The sequence below is a fragment of the Fundulus heteroclitus genome, chromosome 1, assembly GCF_011125445.2.
Source record: "Fundulus heteroclitus isolate FHET01 chromosome 1, MU-UCD_Fhet_4.1, whole genome shotgun sequence".
In the NCBI taxonomy this organism is placed as follows: domain Eukaryota; kingdom Metazoa; phylum Chordata; class Actinopteri; order Cyprinodontiformes; family Fundulidae; genus Fundulus; species Fundulus heteroclitus.
This window is the reverse complement of record NC_046361.1, coordinates 15,993,420-16,016,566: the sequence shown is the minus strand read 5'-3', so window position 1 is coordinate 16,016,566 and position 23,147 is coordinate 15,993,420. Positions and strand designations below refer to the sequence as shown.

Sequence of the window (23,147 nt, the reverse complement as noted above, 5' to 3'; positions counted from 1 at the left end):
TTGGTGAACATTAAAGTATAAAATGACTTATTGATTGATGCATTGATTAAAAGTTGTCTGTCTGCACAGCAAAGGCAAGACGGGAAAGGAAAAATACATAAAAACACGGTCTGACTAAAAGGAGAGACTTTGTGCAACCTCCTCCCCATCCACCTTGGCACAATAACCCAAATGGAAGCCTTTATGAAGCCCTGATGGAAGCAGAGTGCGCTTCATAATGCACAGCCGTGCACACCACTACATTTCCAGCTAATCAGAGGCGCGCAGTTGCAGAAAGGAGAGCGGTTGCCAAGGCAGCCACCAATCTCCCCTCCCCCCCTCTTTGCTCCCTCCGTTCCTCTTTCCCGTTTATTATCGGCAGAGGTCGCATGGCAGAGGGAAGTCCAACCACTTCTGTACTGGAACCAATGCAAGAATATGCAGCTCCATAACAAAGCCCGTATGGAGTCCTGAGAGCAGTGGAGGAAGCACGAGAGGCTGTGCGTCTGTTTTAATTGTGCGCGTGTGTGTGTGTGTTGTTGTTTTTTTTTATTTACTCGTGAAAGAAAGAGCTCACAAAACAGGATCTAAGTTGGAGGTTTGCATTGTTTGGCCAACACGTGCGTACCACCAATGCGTTTGCACTATCGCTTCAGAGTGAGTGAGTGACTGAGTCTTTTTCGCATCCTGGTGCCGGGCTCTGAAGGAGGACTGCGCATCAGCGGAGCGGAGTTGGTGCCGAAGTACGAATGCGAAGAGAAGAGTGCACCGAGTAAAACTCCTGCACTTGTTTTTTTTTATTTTTTTTTTATTTCATTTATTATTTTTTCTTCTACCGAATACGATTACATCTACTTTCCGCTGCTTTGGCGCTGTGTTTGACAAGACAACAGTGAGTCAAACACGCCGAAAGTGATTTCATGCCTTCAGCCTCGCTCAGCCTGAGATGGACGTGAGATTTTATCCTGCGCCCCCGGCAAATGTGGGTTCATGCTCTCTGCCGACTGATCCAAGTTGCCTGAGCTCGTTGGACTATTATCATTCAAACAAGGTAAACAAACAGCCGTGCACTGTAATCCTGTATGCATCACTTGCCTGTTTAGGAGAAATAGCACATCCCATGGCGATCGCGCACTGCGAACGGATGCTTTTATTCGCGCTTTTGCACAACAAAAAGTGTCAGGTGTCTGCAAAAAAAAAAAAAAAGTGTCCTGGGTCAGGTATAACCGAGTCTTGAAACAATAAGTATTGTTGGTTAAATTATAGCCTACTTTATTTATTTATTTATTTTTTATTTAACTTGAAAGAATGGTGTCGTTCAACTTTTTTCTCCTCTCCCTACCTACCTTTCATGATAATGATGTCTCCCGTGAACCTTGCACAGTTGTGTTTTGCATAAAGCTGGCATGACATAGGCTATATCCCAAACCATACGCGGAAATGGAGAAATATGTATACGTTCCCTGCTGCCGTATATGGTCAGTGCTGTCCGGTCCAGTATTATGTTCCCTAGCTGTCTGTAATTTCTTGCAGGCTTTTCGTCATGAAGTTAGGTGGTTAAATGGATGTGTGCCTTTAATTCACAGCTAATTTATCTGCAAAGAGACATATGCTGTCTGTTTTCTTTCTGTCACTTTTGACAACCTGCTTTTTTTTTTCTCCTGTTCTTTTTTTACCTTCGCTGAACCTCCGGTGCAGCGCAGGTGGCCATTGAAACAGCTACGGTTAGCCTGTTTTATTAAATAAACAGGACAAATTAATTAATTATTAAGTGAGCCATGCCTAAAAAAATAGTCCTGTCAAACTACGAAGATGGCCTTCATAAGCAGCTGTATTTTAACTGGGAAATGTATTCCCACAGCATTATACTGCCACTTCCATGTTTGAGGCTGAGGAATTTTATTTGCACAAAATATTTTTGAAAAAACGTGATTTTCCTTCAACTTCAGAATAAACAACATCTTCCCGCTTGTCTATTATAGAAACCACAATCATATACATTGAAGTTTGTGATAATGTAACAAAATGTGAAAGAAGTTGGGAGGCTAGACAAATCTGAATTTGTTCAACTGAAATTGAGTCGCATAAGAAACCCACCACGGGATCTGGTGTAAAGCATCGCAAAGGAGCATGGAAACTCTAAATATTTCATTTGGAAATAATGTGACAACAGTATTCAGATTTCCAATTAGCTTCCCCTACCGTCTCTGCAATAAATGCAGCTTGAATTAGAAATTGTTGTTGTCACTTACCACGGCAGGATAAATCCTCAGGCCCTACAGATGCTGACCTGGTGTCTGAAGTTGGTATGAGATTAAAAATGGTTCAGAGTTCTGTCTTCTACAGATAAAAGATGGTCTTTGAGTGTTTAAGAGGAGGGAATGATGCAGAAGTCAGTTGGGGATGTTTGCCTTTTACTGTGTGGGCACTGGAAAATCTCTATAACTGAACGGAACGATCCTCTACTCAAAATCTCCAGGTTTCACATCATGAAAAGTTGTGTCGCAGTAAACCTTCCTGTCAAGGTAACGTTTGCTCTGAGCACATGTGAAATGACTACCCTGTAAAACTTGTGCCGATAAGGCAAGTTTTCACCTGCGACACATGATTGGGTGACATGAGCTCAGGCTATCTTTTTGTAGGTCATACGAATTAGGATCATCCTCCATGCGGATAATCCCAAGAATACGCTGCTATCTATGCAGAGTGCATGAATCTGGGAAACAAAGCCACTAGATATTAGATGATATAAAGAGCTTCTGTGAGAGAGAAAGTGACTCTCTAACCACTTCTGATGGTCCTGAAGTGTGGCTTCCCTTAGAAATCACAAGCGTTAGTCTAAATAATTAAAACTCCCTTTACTCGGGGTTCTTTCTACAAAAGGAGCAAAAATGTTCTATCATCACACGTGTAACACTAACTACTCTCACTAGAGATGCAAATGAGGCCAGCAGGGAGTCGTTTGGTGTCCTGTTAACACAGTGCACAAGGTCAAGTTCCTGTCTGAGAACACTTGTCAAACTGACTGTGGCATAAAGCAGACATCTGATTTGTTCCGTAGGTACTGTACGTACGGATCAGATGTGCCTGCTGCAAATTATCTCTGACATCCTTGGTTTTGCAAGTTAATAAATTCTGACCAGGCCCCTTTTTGAAGCTGCAATAAGGCCAGAGGCTAAACACTACACTGAAGTATTTCTTTAATGCCCGACTTTTCTTATTCATGTGGATATTTTGGCTTGTTTCTAAATTTGATATTAAAATAGTTTGTTGTTCTGAAGAGAACAAAACAATCCAGATTGGTGTGTACCGCAAACTTTTTAAAACAAGAACCGCTAGAGTAATAGCTAAGGTACCCATGTGTAGCCATACAGTTATAGTAATAGATTTTTCACTTTAGGGTGTCTTTTTCTATTAGGAGGGACAAAAAGAAGAACTTTTTCCACCATTTTTTACTTTAAATTAGCAAACTGTATTGTATTGTGTTGGGGTTTTCTATGCTTCACCAATAGAAAGTAGAGTGTTATTGTAAAGTGGAAGGACAATAATGCATGGTTTAATTTAAAAAGTAAATAAAGATTTTAATCATGTGGAATGCATTTATATGAAGCCCACTCTACAATGATACCACTAAATAAAATCTGGGACAATCAACTTCCTTGAGAAGTCTCTTGAAAATGAAATGGCTTATAATTAAAACTACACCTAACTCTGAACAGACCAATCCCACAGTGAAACATGTTAGTGGCAGCATGAAGCTGGGGTAGTTTTCTCTTCTACAGGGACTGGAAAGCTTGTCAGAGTTGATAGGAAGATAGATGGAAGTAAATACAGGGCAATTCCGGGAGAAAACTCTTGCTAGAGGCTGCAAAGGGCTTGAGACTAGGGTTGAGACTCATCTTCCTGGAAGAGAACCTCCATAATCTCAGCAGCAAGAACTACAGTGTGTTTGGAAACATCTATCATTCGTTTCTATTGCTAATACTAAGCAGTATAACTTATTTTGTCACCTAGCTTGTTAATTATCACAGCAGTTTGCATATGTTCTTGTTTATTTTTTTCTGGCTTGCGATATGAACATGGTTAGCTTGGGCATACTGTTTTTTTTTTCCCAGATCAATGCTCGGACTTCAGAGATAAAGAAGTTTGCATCATCAGTGGCCACTGAGCTTTTATATTTTTTTGTGGCGTGGCTTATTAGTTGTATGTCAGACCCAGTTAGCGTCACAATCACCTTGCAAGTGGCTGACACCAAAATATGCCCTAGTTATTATGTGTATGTTTAGTTTTACTATTTTTTAGCAAATTAAATTCCTAAAATCCTAAAATAAATACACCACTCTAAATTTGTTGTACTAACGATGTATGTGTATTTAATTGTATTGTTTAATGTTGTGGTAGGTAGTTGATCAGTCAGATATGATATTAAGTCCAACTAGGGACAAGAGCTGGAAATTAGCAATAGCTACAGTCTCTTACATCAGTTAAATTGTTTGTAAAAGTGAGTTGCCCCTATTAATATCCTATTCTACCTTATTCTGGAATTGTTATTAATATTGCTGTTATTTAATGATGACGTCACATCGCTGATACTACATCTATGCTTTCGATAAACAACACACAATCCTGTGCTCCAAACCCATCACTGCCCCCCAACCCTGAAGCAAATACACAAATGGCAACGAGATGGAAATAAATGTCTGTTATTAATATGGACCCATTTTACTTATTGGACCGATAAGGACACGTTAAAAATGACCAATATTGGCTGATATCAATGTTAATGCCGATATATCGTACATCCCTAATTATATTCTGTTCTATTCTATTCTATTCTTTTCTGAGTACCTTTAAAGGTGAGCTAGATACCATCTGTGGTTGTTGTACTGCAACTTCAGAACTGTGGATTTAAATAAATAAAAGGGGGATTTTATTCAAAAAACAAAAACTATTTGCCAGTGTGTGAAAACCTTTCTCTTATCATTGATGTGATGTTACTAAAGTGTTAATTTGAGGTATTAAGAAAAAAGCTCCAGCTTTATGTCCTGCCTGCTTGCAAACGTCTACTTCTGACTCATTTTGAATTCCGTGGTCTTTAGTTTGTCTAATTAACAAGTTTATGCAACTTCCAGCCAGCACATGTCCGTGTTGTGCTTTCAGCTTTTGTCACGCTGCTTGTTTAAACGTTTTGATTCTAACTCTTTTGTCCATTGTAAATTAACAACTATTACAGTGTGCTAATATTTGCTCTGATTACCTGCAGCTGCATGAATCATTTCCTTTAGCTCCTCTACCTTGTCCATGATCAACAACAAACACCTCACAGGAAGGAAACGTGAACTTTGTTCTGTTTTTTGATGTGAGATGTTTGTAGGTATAAATCCTTCTACCTGTTCACTTTGTTTAAGAGATGCTTCTCTGGCAAGCATTAAAATAAAGGTAAGAATACAAAAAGAATATGCTTGACACGAGCAGGGATATTACATCAAGTGCAGATTGAAATGATGCACATAGCTCTATAAATAACCCTGAAGATGTCTACTTCAGTAGTTTCAAAACTCTCTTTATTTCACTGTGAGTGTGAGCGACTGTGTTACTGTTGTGCTCCTCTACATCTGAGTGGAAATTACACAAAATGATACCATTATGGGAGCGTTTTGTTCCGACAGTGGTGCAAAACTTACTGTACCATGTTTTAATGCTTTCAGCATGAGATACACGTACGTGCACGGGATGTGATGATCCATCCTGCTCACGAGACAAAATGTTACACAATATCAGGTTCATAAGTACAAGGTTAGATTTTAACAATAATATTATGAAAACTAAGAATCCCTATTTTCCTGTTTTCACATGTTGTTTTCGGCTAATTTTATTCTATTTTGAAAAACCCAGTTCAGGGTGGACTTGTCCATACATTTTTGGTTTGAAAAGAAAACAACTTTATTTTATTTTTTAAGCATTTTTACAAGTGAAATAATGGTGTCTTTAACCTCTAAAGGGGTTTTAAAATAATGCCTGTTTCATGCAAAATTTTTACGTTTTGATTTTACCTCTCTAAATGTTGTGACTTTTTTTAACTGGTTCTGTTCAAAGAGGTGGCTTATTTTAAAATCTATTTATCAGGATAAAAAGGCATCGTAGGGTAACTCATTGCTTTACAATATTCGCTGAGAGGTAATACAAGTTTACCAGTTTATTCATTACAATTTGCTGCATTTTCTTGGTCTCCAACTAAATGGTTTCCGCTAAGATCTTTTCAAACCGTGTGTGTGTGTGTGTGTGTGTGTGTGTGTGTGTGTGTGTGTGTGTTTTTTTCTGGGGCAGGGGGGTTAGATGACGTCATGCTCTAATTTGCATATTTGTACATACATTTGTGACCCAGACTGTAGGAATAAGAAGCTTTTGCCCAGATAAATAAGTGATTAAAACAAGTGATTAAATGTGTTTGGAACTACAAATTACATTTATGAAATGATTTATGAATTTTAAGACATTGCCAGAATCCACACTTCAACTCAAATTACATATATCTACATACCAGATAAGTACTTCACATGCAGTCTGCTGCACTCTTTCCCATGTGCCTGTTCTCCTTCTCATTTGGTGGAGTTTAGCTTGTGTGTATCTATGTAGAATACAAAAAATTAAAACCTGACAACTGTGGCTTAGTTCCCATCATTTATTTTAAGATGCCTCTTTAAAGGGGACATTTCGTTTAAAATCCACTTTTTACCCCTTACGGTAAAAACATTTTGTTGCTTACTTGAAGTCGCTAGGAGTGCAGAAACTTTGAACGTAGTCTGTCAAGGTGCTGCGTAAATATCCTTTATTCTTTTTGGGTCCTAGTTTTCAAGGCCTTCAGTTTATCTATATTCCCTGTTATGTTATTTTGAACAATTACGTAACAGTATTTACTGCAGAGCTGCTAACCAAGGTCATGTACTTGGGCTGACAAAATTAGCAAAATCGACTTTTCTTTTAATTTTTTGCCCTGATGCTTTAGTCCAAGTTGAAGGACGCTGAAGCTACAAGTGGATAAGTAGAAATGTTTAGTTATTGGGTGTATTACCCAGTGCCGGGCATAGCTAACCAAGAGGTTAGCTTCACAAAATCAAATTCCGCAAATATAAATATTAGCTTCGCTACCATTAAACCAATGATACATATGGAAATTTGGGGAAGCTAACGCTAATTGCTGACTGATAAGCACCAGTTAGCTACACGCCCGGAACGCAGTATTGAGGATTTCCAGCGGTTCCCTTTTCCCCTCTGTCATCACATTCTACAAAACTTAGACTATTTTTGAACTGAAAAAGATAAATAAAAGTCCTTTTCATCATTGCTGTATAAACATGTTTTCCTATCTGTAACATGCTGGATAAATGTCCCATGAGACAGAATTTCCATAGGGTAGGCAATAAGCTGGCTGGTGTTTTGGATGGAAGTGCTGGAAAAATAGAAGAGTCCATCTGAGCCACATGGTGACCTAAAAGCCCAGCTTCGAGTCCAGTCTCCTTCTGGGTTGTTGCTAGTAACAAACCCAGACAGCTCGGTTACGCTGCTAATTAAAGGGTTAGGTTCACACAGCAGTGAAATGTTGATAGAAAAAAATGCATATGCTCTCTGTTGTTGAGCAAGTGGAGCACATCATAACAATAAGAAGAAATGTAAGAAGAAAACAGCACAGCTAATAACAATGGTTCTTTTGTGGCGTGACAACTACTGTTGAGTGGAGAAGTCTGTGTATTATGTAGTGAGAGCCAGGACAGTGACTTAAATGGTGGATGAATATCTTGAAATTTGTTATCGTACTTACAGGTGTTAAAACTCAATAAAGTGGATATTAACCGCTCCACATACAGTTTCTAAACTCTTTGTGAACGATAATGCACCGCACAAAAAGTTAGCACCACAATTATCTGTTTTCAGATTAGCGCAACCCCAGCATATTACAAAAACGGCTAAATAGGGAAGAGTGGAAAACTGCGACCTGGAACGGGGCGGATGTGAAGTGCCTCATTTGTATTTAAAGGAACCACACAAAAACGAGTGGCTCTCAAGCCTGGTTTATGCTTGATGAATTTGTGCGGCCATATTACATTATTTTGGCTCCCAATCCCCTCTGCGTGGCCAAAGGTTTCTGGTTCGCGCACGGAGGAATATTCCAAACTACGCGGACAGTGCTGTGGGGAAAAACATGGTGGAGGAGCAAGCGCTCCTCCTGGTGGATGTTTATAAACATAGACATCTTCACGTTTCGGCCCAAAAAAATCACCGTGATCAACAAATTGTTATCAATTCCTGGACAGAAATCGCTGTCACTCTTAAAAGACAGTAAGATGCTTAAAAGTTGGAAACAACTGTGTTTTCTATTTATAGTGGGGTGTAGTACGCATGGTGTATGAGCACAACACTGCCCCCTTGTGTCTAGGAGAATAGTGTGACTTCAAAAGAGAAGCCGTAAGGAGCATAAATTCTGAAGACGCTGTGTCCGCATGTCTCATTTGGGCGCAGAACGTACGTGTGGCAAGTATAAAGCGACCTTTAGACGCACCTCAGAACAGAGCTAAGAGAGAGACTGTGGGTCTACAATAATGAAGCATTGCTGTTTCACTTTATATGGTGCACACCTTAATGGTTTCAACGTGAAAATGAAAAATTTACCCTACCAAATCCTTTCCTTGTATGTTTGTGAGAGATAAGTTCATAAAAAACATTACTACTACTCTATTACAACTACTTGTAGGAATAATAGTTATAACACTGTTAAAAATTACATTAAAAAGCTGAATCTGCAATACATTTGCTCATATTTCTAAAAACAGTTAATTGGTTCCCAAACTATATTAACTGTACTCTTTGCCTGAATGTTTCTATTTTCACAGTTAAAAACTAAAAAATTTTTTTTTGCATTTGTCAAACCAATATGGCACAGAGAGCACTTAGACCAGTCCTTTCAATGATTTTGTCTGGTCCCTGGCTGTTGTTCAAAAATGGTGCCAATTTAGGCCACCAGCACAAGTGGTTAACAGAGATGGACACTATTTAATTTTCTAAGTTTAGATTTTCATTGATTCAGTCCGCTTTTCAAAGAATGCGGCTTTTTCGGTATAACAGGAAATATTAGTGTTTTCTTTGCTTTGACTTTAATATCAACAGGGACCACAAAGATCCGGTGACTTTTACACATGCCAATTTATTAATCTTGTCTAAATACAGACTGTGTTTTGCTCGAAAGAATGACTCATGTCCCATCCTTGTGCATTCTGGAGATAAAAAAAAAGCTTTACTAGACTGACAGTATATAAAACAATCCAACTTTCCAATAATAGAAACTGCATTGAATCGGCTCCACATTTTTCGTTTGCCTGAATTCTCTGTGTGGCCTTATAGAAATTGTGATAGGATGAGGATGTTACTGTAACCAAGTCACGATATTATGTTTTTTGCCCACCCCTTAGACACATGTTGCAAAGCTTAAAGCACTTTACATCAGTAGTAATCTTGCACTAAAACAGCAACTGGATTGCACTATGCAAGTCAAACTTGACTATGACAAAAATATTGTGGAATTTTAATATTGCAAGATCTTTGGTCATGAGATGTTGTTGCACTCCTAACACAAAAAGAGCTTGAGTGTGGTGGGAAGCATTTAAAGTAAATACATATGTATTGTCTCATAATATGTCAAACTGTAGTTGTTCTGTGGCTACTTCACAGAACCACTCTGGTTTGCTCTGTGAAATAGGAACATGGTGCCTGCTCCTTTATTTGAATACCTTAATCAAACAGTGCTGACTGCTGCAGCTGGGGTGAGGTGCTTGGCTACAGTACAGCAAAAGGATAGAGTGCAGACAGAGTAGGGCCTGTGTTTATACACTTACGCCCCACCCAGCTCATATATCATCCCAACAACTGATATCTGTGAGGAAAAAGCATAACTGAAGTGCTGTCTTTGTTAGTTGGTGGTCTTCTGTGCCTTAGATAAGCCGGGCAATGACGTGCTCCATTTGCATGCCTTATCACAGTTTTATTTTTTATTACACCGCAACCATGCAAAGGTCGAATTACCTTTTGTTGTTGCGCCCAACCACTTTCCATTAAGTGATCACTCTCAAGCGAAACAAGCTCTTGGATAAACACAGACAAAACATTATTTATTGTTTGATTGGGCGACATGCGAGAGTTATTTTTAATACCCTGAGAGCTTGAACGTAGCTGGCAAAAATCAGCAATCCCTGTAATGCTGGCTGTGGTGTACATTCGCGGTGAGTCGTGTTTTCACTATTAGCTAATGACAAACTCTGTGGTATGTGACAGACAGGCAGAGGGGGAGAATGAAGGGATAAGAGAGAGTCAAATGGGTTGAAGTAATCAGTGGCCCCGTATGGGACACTGTGGATGTGTGTGAGCATCTATCTGTGTGTGTGAGTGTATGTGTGTGTGTGTGTGTGCATGTTTGACTAGGCATGCTAACTCTGGAGCATTGAAGCGTTTTGCTGACTATGGAGTCACAATCACAATTGCTTTCATAGCCCTGTGCAGAGGAAGGCCATGCATACCACAGTAAGGGCCGGTGACACACTGCGAGCAGGGGCAGAGCAAAACCAGCCACTAAATCGTATTCTCCCTGCACCGGCACACAGGGGAGATTTTAATGGGGATTCCAAGCATTTGAAATCATTTCAATAAAACTGCAACAGGCTCTGAGAGTGGCTGACTCAGTAAGTCTGTTTGAGCTCTAGACATATATTTATTTTACGTGCTTTATTTTTGTTATCATTATTAATCCTGCATATGCCACGGCCCACTCTATATGAAGAATTGATTTTTTCCTACTAATTGCAGGTTTTCCACGTCATTTGTTTTCTTTTATGGATGTGCATTGGATATTTTTGGAGGCCAGCTGTGATGATATGGATAGGACTGGAAAAAACATGAATAGGACACCTTGTCCAGAAGCAGGATTAGTAATCAGTTTTTCACCATACAAAAACCCTTGCGTCTCTTTGTTTGAACTTGAAATACTGTGTTTGATGTGTGCTATGAGAATTACATTTTGAATAGGTGTGTAAATGTGTGTTTGTTAATGATGGGGTGGGTGGGGGTGGGTGTTGGTCTATGTGGTGATTATTGGCCATGGCGGTACCAAGCTACTTTCTCGTTGTGGGTACCAGTGCATCCCCCTCAGCGTCTGTTATCATAATTAAGACCTGGCGCACCAATGGAGTATGCCTAGATTAGTCAGCCCAAGACTTCCCATGGGGCAATGCGGTGGTATTCTAATTCTTACAGCAGAAGAAGAAAGAAAAAGAAACAGAGCCAACACCTGCTGCAGAGTAGGCTCTAGGATTAGTTCAGTGTTGATTATGTTATGTTAAAGGAGTGTTTAGTATTTGACTGCTTTAGACAATAATGAGGAAGCTGACCAATATACATGTTTGCACTTAAAGTTATTGCAACGAGTTGCAATGTTTTGACTTAATTTAAAATTACGTTTCTCACCTTTTTTGTCACGATTTCAGGCTTTTCTTTCCCTATTTCAATTTTTTTGACGATTTCTCTGAAAGATCTATTTGAAGTTTTAACTGGAATTGTTGAAGATTTCCTTCTTTATTAACAGATTAATTAAAGAGTGCCTTTTATATAGTAACAACAGAAAAGGTATAAGTTTACAGTTACTTAAGGGATAAGTTATATAATATGATCTAAATACAATTATCTCAGTCTTAAAGGGTCCAAGTACTTTTGTGCCCGAGTCATCATTAGTCGAGTCAAAAACAGGGCAGCTCAAGAAGTGCTTCCTTTCTTACTACAAGATAAGAGTCTAAGAAATATACACACAGTGTCAAGCTCAAAGTACATCGTCATGTCAAGAGAACATAATACCAGTTTTTACTTACTTCACTAGACAAGATCCCATGCTGAGAGCAGCTGGATGGTGCTTTGCTAGACAGGCATGAGAAATATTGAGGCATTATAACACGCACTCTATCAGTCTGTCATGTGTCTAAGAAGTTCAGTCTTTTCCCCCTCTCTGACCATGGCATTCTCAATGTAGATCAGAAGTCTGCATAGGTCTTTTGAAATATTTGGGTCCAATTGCACCTTTTCAAGAATTTTGCAATCCTCGTTCTTAATTCTGAATTAAACAGTTTAAATGCACGAGCAATACACAGTTTTTCTTAAATGGGCAGAAGTTAAATAGCTTTAAATGGGGTATATCCCAGACTTATTACCCAGAGTACAAATATGCATTAATGTATATTGTTTTTACTGTGACCTTTGGAAGTTCAGCCCTGATGCTGAAAACCTAGACTTCCAAAGTTTCCGAGCAATAGTCTCTCTGTCGGCTATTAATTTGTGTTCTTGTGTTTGCGTGATAGGTTACATTTAACATAGCAAATATGAATGCATAAATGCACAAATGTACCGTGCTGTGTCCTAATATGTGGACGAATTGTGTATGTGGAAGCTTGGTGAAGGCAGAAAGCTGGACAAACATTCCCAGTTGTCTCAGCTTCCTGAGGTATGTCCTGTGCAAACACCAAAGGCCATGATTTAGAAGTTCCTTGCCAGGCATTTAAGTCTTGTTCCTTCATTTGTTTTTTTTACTGAATGTCCTTTATAAATATTATTGTCCTGATGTTGGTCTTATGTCCCAGTGTCCATACGTAAGTGATTGGTGATTTCTTCTTGTACAAAGTTAGATATATAAGTCCAGCAAATGTTTTGTAAGCTGTCTGCATCTGTGTTGATTGATCTCACTTATGAGAACCGGGATATAGGTTTCCTTTAACATTTGTATTAATTTAACAGCATGCATTTGGACTGTGAGAAATTTCCACTTAAACTCCTATGATTTTGAATCTTGTCTTGTTTTTGTCTCGTCTGAGACTATGTCTCCTGTTTCTGTTTTGTAAAGAGTATGTGTTTATTATTTGGGACATATTTAGCAGCCAGATATCATCACTTGTGGAGGGCTATAATCGTGTTCGTCAACTGTGGTAGCCCACAGTCACTGAGGTAATCGAAATGTGAGGTCCTTGTTCCTCTCGGTGCTAATAATGAGCTCTATAATCAATTACAAGGCGCGACACAAAATACTTATAGTATCATGGTTTTGTTATCCATGGTAGTGTTTTGAGTTTTGGGATTGGCCTCGAAAAGAATCCTGAGAGAAGCAAACTGAGAGAAGCCATTAAAAAATAAAGGCAGCTAGACTCCAGATGACTTATAGGTTTAAAAACAGGAGACAGAGCTGGAGAAAGGGGCCCCCTCTTTGTGTTGTCGACCTATTTAGTTTGAAATTGGCCACGAGCCATGCCAGTGTGTGATGTTGCTAAGAAAAACAAATAAGGAAAAGAACATAGAGTTTTTGAAATTTTGACATATGGTCAATGGTGTTGGGCTATTGAAGACATTCTGTGTCAGGTTTCAACAACCTCAGGGTGGTTCAGCACATTTGTTAACGCACAGGAAAAGGAAACTTTCAGAGAGCTTTATATAGAATTGTTAATAACACAGTAGACTGTAGTGAAAAACCAAAGCAGCATTTAACTGGCACAACCCACATGGGCCAAACAAATATATAATGTATGTGTGAGCATATTTGTGCCTGCTTTTGTTTAAATATTGCCATACCTTGGTGGCGAAAGAAGGGTTGTGATTCATCAGTGCTTTTGCAGAAAACATATGCATAAAGTATCCAAAGTACAAGTTTTCATCAACTACTAACATTTCTTTCACTTCAGGATAGTCTGACTTTTTGTGGTGTTAAGATTGCAAATATAAAGTGGCAAAGGGGCTAATTCACCTGGACCATGCTCAGTTGTTTTGGTTTGGTGAGGGGTCATAATCTATCATATTTCGTAAGGGTCAGCTGGCTCTAACAGGAATCAGAACCACCATCAGTGGAAAATATAATTTGATTTGTTTATATTTTATAAAAGTGCTTAACTGCCAAGAGAGATCAAATGCTAGGCCAGTGTATGTTGGCATGTATGTATGTAAATTGACCTGAAGCTGCCCCAGAGACTCTTTTTCACCTAACCCATGATAACTTGTTAAAGCATAATTAATACTTTTGTTGCTTAGACATAATTGAAACATAATAGTAATTACTTATAGAATAAAACATTAAATATTAGGGGCTTGGAAGTTTGATAATGAAGCAAAACAGTAAAAAAAAAACAGCATAAAAGCTTTCTTTTACCATTTCTGTTAAAGATCTGTTTGGGTTGTTTTGAATGTGTTGAATGAAGCTTTCATTTCATAAATGAGAAGATAGTTTGTTTGGTTTTAAGATACATTTAATTTAATTGTTGATACTCAGAAATAAATTATGTTAAACAACAAAGGGTACATCAAGCCCCACAAAGGAAATGTCATTGCAGAAACAAGTGTTTGTGGCATTCAAGCAGGGAAAGGGAATGAAATTGAGAGATGGTCATGTTTTATTAAGCCTGATAATACAGTCTAATCTGTGGCTTGGGTTACACATTGCTTTGTGGGTAATTAGAGATCATGTCGTATGGCGGGCCTGCTAAATAATTGCACTCCGCCCTAATCCCCTCCCACCCGCCTTTCACCCATCTCCCTTAATTCTCTCTCCCCCCATTCTCCTGTGACAAGCAGGCATGGCAGCCGTACTTCAGGTAGCTACTCATTAGAAAGTTTCTCCACTGCTCCAAGATACTTGGAAATTTGCTTTTGTGCTCATAATTCAATAAGAGGAAGTCAACAGTGGAGCACTTTGTGGTTTGCTTTGTGGAACTTGTTAGATGAATGACTAATGCCTCCTGGCAAGTGCCCCAGGTTTACTATTACCAAAACAATGGCACATGATACAGAGCTGGGTAGCCTTGGTTTTCACACAAACAGGAGCTCAAGCTGCTGTTTTCCTTTCTGAACCCTAAATGCTGACTGCCCATTGAGGCGTCATCCCTCATGCACAGGGGCACACATAAAGGAAACTCTCAACTGACGAGGTGACAGATTTTGAAAAAAAAAAGGAAAAAAGAATAACAGCTGTCTTTCGTCACCTATTGTTCCCAAATTTTCCATTGTTAAAAACCCAGAAATCTTTCCATTTCTCTGTATCCAGGGTTTATCATGTGTGAATACTGTTGTTTTGACAAACAGTGAAATAATAACTGACTTTGCTCTTGGCCTGTATTACTCTTTTATACATTTTGAGTTTGAAATGATACAGTGTTTTGCAGCTTTATTATTAAACCATCAGACTGAAGCCACGATACCAAATAAAATCATGGAAATACTTTTTTCTTTACTTGATCTGAGTTGTAAGCCTGCTTTATTCAGGAAGTATTGACTGAACCAGTTGTGTTATATAGAGCCTGCGATGTTCAAGAAAATAGCTAATTGCTTAAACTTCCATGAATCTACATTCAGAGCATTGGTTAAAAGGTTTTAAATAGCTGAGACTGTGAAATGGCTTGATGAGTCCCAAAGTTAGTCTAGCCAGCATTTACACAGAGGGAGTTGGAATGAAACAGAGGTAAAAATCTCCCAAGCTCACCAGCAGAGAACTAAAGAAAAACATGAATTGCAAGAACATACAGATGCCATAAAAGATACATTTATTATTTGGTATTTCAACAAATCTTCATCAGGGGTGTCACCACATGTTGGGGACACTATATTATGAAAACATACTAAACATTTTTGATACTCTACCTCTGTGAATCATTAAGAGGGCGTGTTTGTGTATTTTTCTTTTCATTCATATGATGATGGCATTTCAAAGATACAAGATTCGAACACCTAAGCAAAACCTTTGCATTCTCTCTGAGGAGGGTCTGTATTTGATCATTTATTCAGGCTATTTCATAGAGTAATGCCCATATTACTGAGACACGGGAAAGCAAGCTTTCAGACAAGTCATATACCATCAAGCACTGGCTACCTTTGAATAAAAATATCTCAAGTTGCAAAAGCTGGGTCATATTCAAAGCTGTGAATTTACCAGGTTATTGAGAGGGCAGGGAAATTTCTTTTTAATATTACTGTAAACTGGGGGAAGAACGATAGTGGCTGCTGATAAAATCAGTTTTTCACTATGTGTTTTTACTTCTTTGCTTTACCACATCGGTTGTCTGTCCACCTTATCACGTGCTGAAATCTTTTTTGTCACAGAACATCCTCAGCTTTAGTTTTATGAACATATTGTGTTGAGAAGATGTCCTTAAAGCATTTAAAGTGGAAAGGATAAATGTTAACTGCTTGAGCAAGTTGAATTTATATTAACAATGTCTGTATTTTTGCTAAAGATGCAGCTCACACGTCATGCATGGCTGGGCTGTATGGTAAAACTTTCCCGTTGACTACAGTTACTCTGTGTTTTTCACACGGTCACACCACACTTTTTTTCAAATAGTGTAAAGCCTCTCTCTCTGGGAAAAAACACCAACACAAGCAGCACCTCTGCAAAACAGAACAGGCTGCAGATTACTCTTTTTCTTCTATTAGAGCACAGTGTTTTGATTAATACAGTTGCAAGTTGACACTTTTTAATTTGCTAAACAAACAGAACTCAGCCAAGTTTGGCATTGGTTATTAAACATTTAGATGAAAATGATATACAGTGGATGGTAATGTTCTAGTCAATTCAGTTTATTTAATTAGCTGCGATTAAGACATCATCATCTAACTTCACAAAATAAATAAAAAAATCTGTCCAGTTTAAATTCCAATTGATCCCAGTTATCAAACAATGCAGTTAAGTTCAGTTTTCTATTCAATTTGCTTAAAAAGTTGTGTATCCAAAAAAAAACACCAGATTCCATCGAGTCATTGACTTGCAGCATTTACTTCTTCTGAAAAAGCATGTTGTGTCAGCGGACAGTCACCTGCATTGTGTCATTGACTTCGCAGCAATCCCCCATACCGAGCATGCACATAGCGACTGTGGAGAGGAAAATTCACCTTTAACAGGAAGAAACCTTCAGCAGAACCAGGCTCAGAATGAACGGCCATTTACCATGACTCACTGGGGGCTTGAGAAGACAGAAGCACTGATCCAGGAGTACTTTCAATGGCAATATACTAACTCCTTTAGTGGCTTCATCAATGAGAGCAGATAAGCTCTGAGGCAGTTTTTGAGTCTATGGGATGAAGGAAAGCACATGCTGTTAGCCTCAGTGAAGGCTCAGCCAATAGCTGTGCCTAGGAGGGAGATGAAGTTGGCAGCAGCAGCTCAGCAGATTTAAACACGCCTTGGCCTGTTCCATTGATTCCTACAGCACATTCAAGTCTTTCTAGAATAATATTGTTGATCAGCTGTACGAAATGCAGCACTGGTGGGACAAGTACAGATACAAGTCTGTTATCTGAGGCCATGAGAATATCATTAGTGACTTTCACCAGAGCTGTTTGAGTGCTATGATGAGTTCTGAAGCCTGACTGAAACTCTTAATGCAAATCATTGCTGCGTAAGTGTTCACATACTTGATTAGCAACTATTTTTCCAAGAAACATAGACAAGAAAGAAAGATTACATATAGGTCTGAAATTTATTATTTCATCTTAATGAAGAAATGTTTTTAAATAAAGGTTTATTTACAGCTACTTTAAAAAATATGTGGTACATATCAGTTCATTAAGTGTAGATTACAGTAATCTTATCTAAAATGGGGGCTGTAATCAAAAGAAACATTTCCTAGATAATTTGGGTGAGATACAATTTGATGTAGAAGTTGAAGGTGCTGCACTGTAGTGCAATCGGTTGCCCTGCAGCAAGAAGGTCCTGGGTTAAAATCCTGGCCTGGGGTCTTTCTGCATGGAGTTTGCATGTTTGTTCTACTCTGGATTCCTCCCACTGCCAAAAACATGACTTCAACTTGGCTTCAGATGTGTGTGCATGATGGTTTGCCCTGTGGTTAACTTGCAGCCTCTCCAGGGTGTACATGAACACTTTTAGGATGCCAAATTCTTTGTATTTTTAACTGAATTATTTTTTATATCTGTGTATATGTTTAAATCAAATACATATGTTTAAACGTTTGATCATCAGTTTCAATTCATCATATTTGAATCTGGATAAACAATGCAAAAAAGCTTTGCTGCTGGTTGGAAACTAATGTCCTTGAGCAAAGATGTTACTCAGTTCAGTTTATTTATGTAGCCCCGATTCACAACAAATGGTAAATAGACTTAATTTGTATAGCTCTCTTATCTTAGTGACCACTCAAAGCTCTTTACACTAGAGCCACATTCACCTAATTACATACAGATCGGTAGGCAACTTGGGGTTAAGTGCCTTGCCCAGGGGGACATCAACATTTGGAAGGAGAAAGCTGGAAAAGCTGGAATCAAAACCATAACAGTACTCTTCCCGCTGAGCCATAGTCACCTCAAATATCATCCCTGTGCAATTTACACATGACAGGAAATACATTTCCATTTCTGCAGAAATTTAAGACAGAATAATACAAGATGGTCTAATTCAGATTATAATACCAATTGGTCAAAATTCATCTTTCTAAGGAAGCCTAGCCAATTGCATTGAGTTGTTGACTTTGAGCAATCCTGGTCTAATCTGGTTGTTTTGTGTGTGGTCGAAACCGGCATGTATTGATAGGATCCAACAAGTATCGTATTGCTTATCTTTAAAATGTTTTAGCGTGATATGAATTGGGATTAGTCATGATAATGACAAAATCTAATTATTGATGTTTGCAAACTCTGAAAAACTAATTGTATGGCTGGCATTGTTACTTTACCATTTCTTACCACCATTGATTCAGTATGCATCATTAAATATACTTTGTTTTGAAAGTATGATTAAATGCATTTATCATTTTAGATGCATTTAATATAAATGGAGGGAAATATTTCCAAAGGCAACATATGAGAATGGTAGGACTTTAAATGAACTGCAGTGAGTGGGTCTATTATTGGGAAATTGCATGTGCAAGTGTGTGTGTCTAAAAACAGCTTTTGATTTGTGAATAAAACTGTTTTCCTCTCCAATCACTAACCTCTTTTTTAATGATGCTGAACTTCATCTCTTCTCTTCAAGACGCTTCCAATCTAACGATCTTGCTGGAAAACACATTTAATCGGAAATACATTTTTTTTGTATCCCTGCTTTATAAACACCTTTCATGAAAACTGCATGTCTTGTGCACCATTCTTGTTTTCATAAAAAGTTGGTTAATTCATACTGTCAAAAACAGGTTACTGTCATTTGGGGGAAAAAGGCACAAATACCTAAATGTAACACCTGATAGCAAACATTGTTGACTATTAGTATGATTATTATAAATAAGCAACACATGAAATAATCTAAAGGTCTCAGATTGACCCTATTACTTAAATTCCTGTTTTGAGCCTCTTTAGTTAGTCTGCTTTTTTGGTTACATTTGACTTGCTTAAGACTGAGCTATAAGATAATTTAGCATCTACTCAGGCCCCACTAGACAATTTATATTCACACTGAGCAGACTGACAAATGCACCAGTTGTCTAAATCCTTCATTATGTGGAAGTCATGATAATAGAATCAAAGTTTTAAGCTAATTTAATCATCGTACAGTGTGCTGCACAAATATATTACTGTTTGTGAGCAAATCAGCAACTAATCACTGTTTTTCAATGATTGCTTGTAAACACGTTATACTTGCCACCCCCTCTCTGACTCTAGCAAGTCTTATATTTCCAGATTACAAAAATACAAAACAGCGTAGTAAAAAAATCTTCAAACAGATCATTCATGAAAAAATAAAAAGGGTTAGTGGTTCTGTGGTGGCTAGAAAGAAAAACATTAGCTAGAACAACATTTTGCTGGCTTTTGAGTGACTTGTGTTTTCTTTTAAAAAGCAGCAATACCATTTTCATAATACCTGGGTCTGATGCTGCATTATCTTTTGAGAATATTCATTGAGTTTTGTTCTGACAGTCATTGTCGGACAAGATTAAAGTTTGCTGAAACAGTGCCCACAAACGCTAGTCAACATTTTCCGGATGGAGAACAGAAACGTACCGATTTGCTCAATTAGGCTGCTTGAGAAAACTTTTCAACTCTGCAAAACCACACACAATGTCTGACTGACTCAGTCAATTTTACATCTTTAAATCCTTTAACCTCTAAACAGCTTCACACCAACACACATACACACACACATAGACACATAGACACACTCCCCGAGGCATTTCATTTCCTCACTTTCTGTGGCAACATCACAATATAATGGGACATGGTGTCACATGACAAACAGCGAGTACATGGAGCGATCAAATCACTCTTTTTGTCGCTCTGCAGCTTGAAGGGCAGAACGGTCAGTTATTACATAAACTAGGGTTGGTTCAATTACAGAAAAATGTGCTTTGTGTCCTTGTCATAAGAGTGATGAGACACATTGGAAATAAGTTTGTTGTTCATTTTCCTTCAATGGCTTAGTGAAAAGACCTTGCTTTCTGTAGTTACATTTGTGGAAATATTACATCCACAAAGTTATACTAAGCCCTATATGCTTCATTACATTTCAGGATTAAATGCAGCTGTGGTTTCTAATTGTTTAAATCTTTATACTGAGTTTAAGTGGATGAGAATCCAGGCTATTGTTGCTTTTCATTAAAGGACCCTAAGACAGTATACAGCACCATCCACAGTTTTTTGGCACCGCTGGTAATGAAGTGTAAAAGCCCTAAAAATAAATTAGTGAATCTCATGCTGTGATTTTAGCACATTTAATCAGTGTTGGAAAAACACACCTCAAGAAATGTTTGTTTTTTCCAAAGTCATGTTGGCGATAATTAGTGACACTCCTGAATATTCCTCTTAAAGGGGACAAATCCTGCTTTTTAGTGCCTTCCCTTTCACCTTTAAATCATTCAGTTGCGGTCTATATAAAATGTAACTACAAAGCTTTGATCTGAATTCCTAAGTTATTGTTGCCCCACAGCCCCCTTTTTACCCCTGTTCTGAGGTGCGTCTGAGATTAACTTATTTTGGTGCTGTGTCTTTAAATGCAAAGGAGGCTCTTCACACCCCGTCCCATTCCAGGTAGCAGAGTGTTTCACTCCACCCTGTTCTGCCAGTGTTTGTAGTATGCGGTGGGACGGTGCAATTAATTGGGGGGGGGGGAGTTATACACCTGTCAACCGAACATTGTCGCTTATCCAATTGCAGCTTTGCCGTCCTTCAGCAAGGATTACAAAATCGTGGTGAAAAACATAAAAGTAGCAAATTTGCAAAATTGGTAAGCCGAAACTCCATGACCTTTTTTTTTATCAGCTGTGCAGCAAATACGGTGACATAATTGTTAAAAAATGAAATACAAAAATAAAAAAAAAAGATATCTACGCAGAACCTGGAGAAACTAAATTCAAATTTTCTGTATTCCTAGAGACTCCCAAGCACACAACAAAATGTATTTAAGGCCTAAAAAAGTGGATTTTGCATGAAATGTCCCCTTTAAGTAAACGTGATTTAAGATGATTTAGAGTATACTTTACTTTTTAGGTTTACCAAATGCTGTTTCTCTGAGGTACACCCATGACACTAATTTATCTTGTTCACTCTTCAAAATAGGAAAGTAAGGAGCTCATAGGAAGCACACAAAGGGTCATAGACCAGCAGCTCAATGCTAACATATTCAGAAGCTGGTAACTTTGTTGGTGACAGAATTAAACCTTTTGAATAAAACATTATCTCCATAAATGCCTTGCTTCATACCCAGCACCACTATTTGTTTACATTTTTGCTTTTATTCATATGGTGTTATTTTCATCTGGTAAACCTTGTTGTGCTTGATGCTTTCTCTAGGCCTCCGTTGTGTCACAGCACCATCACACACTTTTCACTTAGTGCTCTCAGAAGTACCTGTAATTAAGTCATCTCAGAGCCTTGAGAGTGTGACTCCGGCGCTCTGAGCTGAGACCAATCTGCCACTAATTGTGCCGAGTCTTAATTTCTAATGGAATAAGGGCCAGAGGGAATGGCGCTTAATGAGCTGCAGTTACGGTTCGTTTTGTGTGTGCGTGTGTGTGTGTGTGCTATTATATCTGTATACTGTAAGTGCTTTTGCCCAAGTGAATAGAATAACAAGTGAGTAAAACAGGATGTTCCGATTTTGATTTCGTTATCTCATTTCTTTTCTATGAAGCACTTGAGATATTTTTGTCCGGGCCGAAGGCACGTTTACTGGTAAAAAAAATTATTTTGGGCAATTTAAAGAAACGTGATTAACTTTCCATTTACTGTAGGAGCTACATAGAGATGCATGTTCTCCTTTACACATACAAAGCAATGCTCTCTGTTAGAAAGTGTGACAATGGAAACCCCTAAAAAATTGAGGAGTGATTTCGCCTTTGGCATTCATGTTATTGCTCAGAAATATGGATGTTGACTGCAACTGCAGAGGTTGTTTATATTGCCTTGGGAGTGTTTGTGTCATGATTTAGATTCCAGGCATTTCAGCATCCAAATAAATCAGTTTAGGCATCTGAAGACGGAGTAAATCTCTGAAAAGAAGAAAAGGGGCAGCTGGATTTGAAGCCTTATTTGTAGTTTTATCTGTAAAAGCTTGAGAACCTATTTTTCCAGTTTTCCAAGGGATGGGGAGAGTCAAAGGTCTTCAGGCATGTGGTTTAGCACAGAGCACATAAACATGTTTATCCTTTTACTTACAGTCTCAGATTGCTTCAAAAACATGTGCAGGTTTTGTGTTTTGATTATTCTGGCAAAATAACTTTAATAACACTTTGAAACAAGGAGCAGTCCAGTAAGGGGTCCTCTGAGATGTTAGCACAAGGTCTAATGCGAAGTGGTGGGAAAATTATATATGGTTTAATTATGGTTTTATTAGAGAACATTAGGGAGCAAACAGCACTGGGAAGACCGCGGAGCACAGCAGACAGCCAATGGTATCCCTGGAAGAGCTTCACAACTCAGGTGGGAAAACAGGGAGACATGACAACTGGTCCTCAAGTCAGACCTTATAATGGAAGAGAAGAAAGGTTAGAGGCTACAAAAGAACTTAAACTGGGTAAAAAGGCCCAACAAAATGGCTTAGAGCAAAGCTTGTCTATGTGTCAGAATGGCCTAGATCAAAACCGAGTTCAGATTCTGCAATACTTGAACACTGAATAAGCTATTTTCTGAATTAGAATGTGGAAAACATTTTGAACCTGTAGAAGTAA

At 38.4% G+C, this 23,147-nt stretch overlaps 1 protein-coding gene across 3 annotated transcripts in view; it reads left to right on the top strand.

Annotated features, from left to right (window-relative positions):
- Nucleotides 1–324: 324 nt before the first annotated feature.
- The window catches only part of LOC105933759 (TOX high mobility group box family member 2), a 115,864-nt gene continuing 93,041 nt past the window's right edge, over nucleotides 325–23,147 (top strand). For 2 of the 3 annotated variants that reach the window (XM_012873431.3, XM_012873429.3), the window contains exon 1: nucleotides 327–1,030. In XM_012873431.3, the coding sequence (XP_012728885.2) occupies nucleotides 926–1,030 (105 nt within the window). In that variant the 5' untranslated portion in view covers nucleotides 327–925. Of the gene's footprint in view, nucleotides 1,031–23,147 lie in introns of all 3 variants that reach the window. The other variant, XM_021321996.2, reaches the window with a different exon arrangement.